At 41.9% G+C, this 7813-nt stretch overlaps 1 protein-coding gene across 6 annotated transcripts in view; it reads left to right on the top strand.

Moving 5' to 3' along the window:
* The first annotated feature begins 544 nt into the window (after positions 1–544).
* Positions 545–7813, top strand: part of BIN3 (bridging integrator 3) — a 30940-nt gene continuing 23671 nt past the window's right edge. Inside the window, exons 1-2 of one of the 6 annotated variants that reach the window (XM_055087318.1) lie at positions 545–1045; positions 5752–5785. In XM_055087318.1, the coding sequence (XP_054943293.1) occupies positions 991–1045; positions 5752–5785 (89 nt within the window). In that variant the 5' untranslated portion in view covers positions 545–990. Of the gene's footprint in view, positions 1046–5163; positions 5786–7813 lie in introns of those variants that run through there. The other 5 variants (XM_055087323.1, XM_055087320.1, XM_028494196.2 and 2 more) reach the window with 5 other exon arrangements.

The raw sequence follows: 7813 nt of genomic DNA, 5'->3' as shown, positions 1-7813 counted from the left end.
ACTGCGCCACCAGGGAAGCCCCGGGAGTATGCTGTTTTGACTTCAGTTTGTAAAGACATTTTTGGAAAACATAAAACAAGTGAGAAATTAGAGTCCTGAGTTGGAGACATACAAAGGATACCTTTTTTGATCATCTTCAAATGTATTTTATAGCTAAGAGAAAAATTGGATAAAAGTAGAACACACAACAAAAGTGACAAAGGTGAGAATGAAATCAATAGATATTACTCTGAAATCATGTAAAGTGTAACAAAACATTGTCACATTGTACCAAAAGCTAGTAATTCATTAAGAGAGTAAGATCAGTTTTAGATAGGAGTGATGATTATCTGATGATCTAGTTAATGAAGAGGAGGAGCAAATCATATGAACCTATTGCTAAAACATTTAAATTTCTAGTGGATTTAACATGAAAGACATAACAAAGATAACATAAAACTCATACCCTCCTACTAGGACATTAGTGACAGACCAGTTACTCTCATTAATTCAGAGAGCATTTAAGATTAGTCATTGTACAAGAAAATTTGAAATGTGGCCTGAAATCTTACAGCTTATTTATGAGAGAAACATGAGATTTTCCTAAATTTTACAACAATCCTAAAATTTCTATTATATGTTACCAGTAAGCTGGAAAAAAAAACTTTTCTAAACTGTCAGTAATAGGAAACAAATTTCAATCAACGCTACTAGAGAAAAGGCTGAATTATTTGTCTTTTCTCTCTAAGGAAATGATTTATCAACTCTGTGTCACATGAAGAGGCAATCATAGACTATGCAGCCAAAAAAAATGTGGAGAAAGAAATCTAAAGGTGTGTCAGGCAGATGATTAATAAAAATATTAGGTTATTCTTGATTTTCTGATGTTCATGTTATTTGTCAGCTTTTATAGCTTGTAATTTATAATGCTCTTTTCTCTGTTTAAATAAACATCCACTTTCAGGCCTATTTTTATATTTGCAGTTTTGTAATCTCTTTTTTTTAAAGGGCATGCAAAATTGTGTAAGCTTCAGGCCCACAAAACCCAGATCTGCTTCAAGCACAGGTGAGGGCAGGACTTCATAGGAGGATGAAGTGGATGAACGCATGTGGAGTGCTGACACACCCTCTTACACCCACCCCCCTCACACACACACACGGACTCTTCTACTCAGCTCCCAGAACAGTGAGCTGGGCCTTTATTCCCAGTGCAAGACAGTGGAAGAATCTTCTCTAGGGAATTTTACCTCCCTTGGAGAAAAGAGTACAAACTGGCATCAAGGATCCCCCACAAAACTTCTCAGCCAGATCATCCTACACAATAGACAGACATTATTCATGTACTTACAGCTTCTAGTCAGCCTTTTGGTCCACAGTCATATATTGGAGAAGACAACCAAGAATTACTGCTCATCCAAGGGACATGTTAAATGTGAAAAATGGAGACTAAAACAAACGAAAAAAGCAACTTGAAGGGAAACTGAGACTATAAAGGAAGAAGAAACTTTTTTCAAAGCTATCATTAAGATTTTCAGATAAGGCATCCAAGAAATAAAAACAGGGTACCATTAAAAAAAAAAGGAGGACATCCTGAAAATTAAGAAGAGCTGTTGGAAATTAAAAACATGGCAGCAGAAATGAAAAACTCTTTAGAAATATTAAAAGATAAGGAAACATTGAAAAATAGAGAAATTAGAGGACCAGCCAAAGAGGGTCAGCATCAGAATTATAAGAATTTCAGAAATAAGAAACAGAGAAAATGGGTGTGGGGGGAGTGGTCAATAGCAACAAAGTTTCCTTTAATCCCAGAACTAAAGATTATTAATTGCCAACTCGAAAGAGTCCTGTGTATCCCCCAGCACAATGGATAAAGACAGACCACAAGGCACATCACTGTGAAATTTTGCAACACGGGAGACACACATCTGACCCTTGAAGCTGGCATGAAGGAGATAAAAAGCAGGTCACGGGCTTCCCTGGTGGTGCAGTGGTTGAGAGTCCGCCTGCTGATGCAGGGGACACGGGTTCGTGCCCCGGGAAGATCCCACGTGCCGCGGAGCGGCTAGGCCCGTGAGCCATGGCTGCTGAGCCTGCGCGTCCGGAGCCTATGCTCCGCAACGGGAGCAACAGTGAGAGGCCCGCGTACCACAAAAAAAAAAAAAAAAAAAAAACAGATCACATACGAAGGTTGGGAAACAGATTGGCTTCAGACTTCACCACCACAGCGGTACTGGGAAATGAGAAGCCAGTGAAGCAGTGCCTTTGAGATTCTGGAAGAAATCATGTCCAGCCTATAATTCTATACCCAGTCAAAACTAACTCGTGAGGATAAGATAAAAAGCGTTTGGGTTGCGCAGTCTCAAAACTGATCTCCCTCACACTTTTTCTCCACCCAGATGAGTAAACCAAGAAAGGAGAAGACACGGAATCCAGGTGGAAAAGATCCTAGGAGAGAGGTGGAAGGAATCCCTGTGAGGATGGTGACAGGGGAGCCCAGAGTGGAGGCAGCCCGTCCAGACCCGAGCAGGTCCAAGGCTCCAGTAGCGACAGCTTCAGGAAGAGAAAATGATAGGACACCTGATACGCATGAATGTATTGAGAGTAGATTTAGACAACTGAGAGAGGATTAGGGATAAACATCTAGAAGATTAAGCATATGAAAGAAAAGGAAAAACTATTTTTAGGGAAACTTGTGCAGTGTTCTTAGTTCTGTATTGCTGTGGAACAGATTACCCCACAAATTAGTGCCTCCCAACAATAATACCAGTTTCTGATTGTCGGGAATTTGGGAGTGGCTCAGCTGGGGGTTTTGGCTTGGGAACTCCACAGTCTCCTGAAGGTTTGGCTGAAGCTGAACAGTCTGCTGGCTGCCACATGCAGGAAGGAAGACAAACCATGTTCTGTTCCTAATAGTGTATTTCTCAGTGCTCTAACCAGATCACAGTATACCTCTATTGAGAAGGCAGAGTTGCAAATGTGCCTTTGGGTAGTAGGGGTGAAGACCCAAAAGAGGTGTGTGTTTTTGTTTAGTTAAATCTTCCTCTTCCAAGATAAAAAGGCAATAGCTAGGGCCTAAAACCTAATCATCACCGGGTGGTAATGCACACATTTTTATTTAGAGATGCAAAGGTACATATCAAAAACAAAACAAAACCAGCCACGTTAGAAGTGCTCATCACAGGCGACTGAGTTTAGGGGAGCCTAGAACCTAATGTTTTACTTAGCAGACATTGTTGCCGTGTTAAACTATGCACATGTATAACTTTGATAAGAGGAAAACTTAGATTAGTAGAAGGAAAGCATAAAAGTAAAAAGTAGGTCTAGGTGAAATTTCTCTTTGTTGGAGTGGAAGAGGCAGGTCTTTCTCAGTATGACACCAAAAGAAGAAATCGTAAAGGAAAAAGACAGATTTGGGCAGTTTCACTTCATGCTAATTAAAAGCCTCTGTACGTTAAACACACACATGTACAAAATGGAAAGGTAAACGTTAAGACAGGAAAAAAATCCTGGGGTGGTGGTAAATGATTTCAATGCTTTAAAAAATGTAAACTGTTTCAGTCTGTCTCAGGGGCAATTTGGCAAGCGAATCAAAGCCTTGAACCTGCATGTATCCTTTGACCCAGCAATTGCAATACTAAGAATTCATCCTATGTGACTAATCCTTGATGTGCCCAAAGATTTAGCCGTTGGTTTTTGTTTATATTAGAAGAAAAACTTGAGGCAGTTGAAATGATACGTAAGCCATGTGGGTTTTACAAAAAGAAAACTAGTGACACAGTTGATTAATGAAATACTAGGTAGCTCTTAAGAGTCAGACTGATGAAAACTTGTGTGTTGGCATATAAAAACACTCCTGATATAGGTTTCCTTTATTTTTTAAAAGTTGTGTAAATATGCATATGCTGTATACACTGAAATTTGGGGGATTACTTTTTCTCTGGGATTTTGTGTATTTGTATCTGTGTGTGTGTGTTTGTCCTTTGTGGTTTTCCAAGTTTTTGACACTGATCAGGTGTTATTTTTATAGTCAAGGAAAAAAACTTAAGGGATTTTTTTTTCTTCAGTTTATTTGAGAGATATGGAAAGTGCAGAAAAGAAAACAGTAATCATATTCTCACCACCCGGAATTAACTACTAACATTTGGCATATCTGCCTCAGGTTGTTTTCTTACTGCAAATGTTTAAAATATAATTAACACCAAAACATTAACCTTGGTTATCTTTTCAATATGAGACTGAGGGCTATTTTGGGTTTTCTCCTTTTCCTTCTTTTCCTTCTCTGTCTTTCTCTCTCCCTCTCTTCTCTCTCTTTTAGGCTTTCTGTACTTCAGGTTTTCTCTGATGAGCATGTTTTACTTTTTAAAGAGATGAACTGTAATCAACTGTAAAAGGTAGAATATTTTTAAGTGCCTAATAAAGTCCTAGACATTTTGAAGAAGGTAAGCAAGGTTTGGGACGCAGAGCAGCTTTGATGAAGCCAGGAGAAGGGAAAGGTTCCCTCTGGGTGGGGTGGCCATATGTCCCAGTTGCCCTGGACAGTCCAAGTTTTATGCCTTTTGTCCTGATGAAATTATTAATGACATGTTGGCACTAAAAAATGGACCTCCCACTTTGGGACAGGAAGTTGTTTATAAGGCGTGTAGATTTGGGGGATAAATGAACAGCCGCTTGGCTGAATCAGAGTACTTGTACTGGGTGAATGGGAAGGGAAACTAAAAGGCGGGGTGAGACCATATTATAGAGGCACAGTGACTGCTGGTTTAGGAAGTTCCTCGACTAGTTCTAGGGCTGGCCCAGGAAATGTACAGGGTAAGCCTGGAGGATCTCATAGTCCAGAAAACAAGGAAGTACTAAACAAAACACACACACACACACACACACACACACACACACGCACACACACGCGCACACACACACACTGATGTGGGTATGTCAGAAAGACACAGGAGCCAACTGAAGGAGCTCCCAGTGGCCAAAGCTGGAACAATTTGAGCAACAAAATAAAGTAGGATTGGATTATAACCCATATAAAATAAATATCGATGCATTTATACTGCTATAAGTGACTGAATAAATAGAGAACAGAAATCTCCCATGCAGAATCCCAAATAACTTATGCCAATACTCTGCCCGCAAAAAGGTAGAGTATTTACTCCTCATTTCTTAAGTGTGGGCTGTGCCCAGGGGCTTCCTTCCAAATTGGGGGGCGGGGGAGGGACCATATGGTGGAGAATCCTGGGAAAGGCTGCTTCAGCCCAGTGACCGAGACTCCCATCAGCAGTAGGAAGTCGGGTTGATAGCTTGAACCCTCAGTATGATGTGGCAAGAATGCCACTTCACTCCTTCCCTCCAGAACCTGTAACGCCAGTCTAGTTGTGAGAAAAATAGCAGACAAGTCCCAGTTGAGGGACATTTCTATAGAGTACCTGACCAGCACTCCTTAAAACTGTCAAGGTCATCAAAAACAGGGAAAGTCTGAGAAAATATCAAGTGGAGTCTAAGGAGACTTAATGACTGAATGGAATGCGGCAACGTGGCTGGGATCCTGCAACTTAAAGGGGACATTAGTTGAAAACTAGGGGAATCTGAATAAAGTGTAGACTTTAATATTTCAGGATTGCTTTGCTAATTGTGACAAATATGCCATACGAATATAAGATGTTAATAATAAGGGAAACTGGCTGTGGGATATATGGAGTTAGGTACTGTCTTTACAATTGTTCTGTAAATCTAAAACTTTTCAAATCAAAAGTTACTTTTTTTTTTTTTAAGGCATTCTTCAGGCATGGAGATGGCTTATGAAGAGGTGAGGTGAAAACTAATCAGAATCATATGATAAAGTTATAGGTGATTGTCAGTAGCTGCAGTGAGATTACAGAGGCCTAGTTCCTTCTACACAGTTCACACAGCCTCTCATTTGGGCAGAAGCACCCAGTTCAGCACCAGCCTCCTTCTCCTGATAACACGGTCCTCTTTCATTTCCAGTCTTTTAACAATGAACCCTTTCTAAATTCCATAGTATTTTAAGATTAGGTATTTTGACCAGATGATTTTTTTTCCTAGTTCCTTCAAATACATATGACATATCTGTGTGAAAGTATTAAACTCGGAGTAGTAGAGAGAAAACTGGACAAGAAATCGCAACCCTGATTGTTTGTTCTGGGTCCTGTTGTTGAATGACCCTGGGCTAGTCACTGAACCCCTCCAGATCTGCTTCCTCATCTCCAAAATGAGAGGGTTGAACTGGAAAAATTTCTATGGTAACTTGCAGCTCTAAAAATACTGTGATTCTAAATTAAGATGTAGAAGAGAGGCTGTGGCACCACAAATAATGGAATCTACGTTCCTAATTCCTTTGTAGCTAGTCTGTAGTACTGGACGCTGCTCTGAGGATTCTTCAGAATGCCCTTCCTGTTCCCCATGTTCTTGGGATGGAGATTCAGTTTCGAATTCAAGCTTTAGATAAGCTGAAAGGGCTACCTATCCAGCTCCTTTGTTTTATAGTTTGTTTAAGAAACTAGTCAGAGGCAGAGACCAGGGTTTCTGATTCCTGGTCCAGAGCTTTTTATACCGCAACATGCTTCACACAGAGCAGGATCAGTCTTTTCGCAATGCCACCAGGACCTCATTTGCACTGTCACCAAAATGGTCCTTGCGGGCAGTTGCTCACTGCCCAAAACCATTGTGTCAGTCAACTCGAGTCCCTGATTTGGGCAAAAGTAACTGTGGGGAGGGGGAGAGAACTAAGGCTCTCCTGTCCCCTTAACCTTTCTTCTTCAGGTCTGAGAGAGGGAAATGGCAATTTCATTTTTTCTTTCCTTTTCAATTCCATAGCTTACCTTCCCCTGGTAATTACATAGCCAGAGATTATTTTGTTTACAGAAGCCACGTGAATCAGCCAGCCCCCAAAGGGTTAACGCTCCCAAATTACGGGGCTGGGTTAACAATAAACAGGATGTCCTCCAGAAATTAAATTTAAACTGCTGTGACTCAGGCTGGCCCATCCTCTCAACCAGATCGTTGTCTGGGGTTATTATCGGTGGTTAATTATACCATTGGGCTTAGCAGCAGTGTTGGTCAGTATGGGCCAGGAGAAGCCAGGCTCGGGGAGAGGGGGGTGTGGAGGGAGGGGACCACTGGTAGGAGAGCAGTGAGAGTGGGGTCCAACCTGCACCCTCAGGGCTCTTCCCTGAGCTGATCCCAGCCAGGGATGCTTAACTCACTCCTACCTTGGCGGGAGAAGCCCGCGTTTCTGTTGGGATGCACTGTGGCTTCTTTAATTCTCAGAACTGTAGGATGGTCGCATTTTCAGCGCTTGAAGGAAGCTTCTAGATTACCCAGTTTAACCCTCTTGTTTCACAGAGTAGGAAATTAAGTCCCGGCGCAGTCATTTGCCTGCGCCTCAGGGGTGGAGGCCGGCTTAGCGCTCAGGGTTTGACTCCTCGACCATGACCTTCCTTCCATTATGCCACGCCTTCTTCCATTTCCAAGTGGGGAACCTGAGGTGCAGAGCTTCCCAGCAAGTTCAAGGCAGACTTGAGCTGGATTCAGATTCTTCTCCAAGCTAGCTTTCTTTAGATGTTGTCAGTTCTCGCGGGACATAACCCAACCTGACTGGTCCTCAGTGCCCCTACAATTTGTCATCTCTCCCCAGCCCCACAAGAAGCCCTCCACAGTCTGTCTCTCTATAGAGAAGTAGGGAAGCACCTGCTACAGATGATAGTGGGCTTTGTGGTGTTTTTTTTTTTTTTTTTTTTTTTTTGCGGTACGCGGGCCTCTCACTGCTGTGGCCCCTCCCGTTGCGGAGCACAGGCTCCGGACGCGCAGGCCCAGC

The sequence above is a fragment of the Physeter macrocephalus genome, chromosome 9 (assembly GCF_002837175.3).
Source record: "Physeter macrocephalus isolate SW-GA chromosome 9, ASM283717v5, whole genome shotgun sequence".
Lineage (NCBI taxonomy): Eukaryota > Metazoa > Chordata > Mammalia > Artiodactyla > Physeteridae > Physeter > Physeter macrocephalus.
This window is presented reverse-complemented; position numbering and strand designations above follow the sequence as displayed.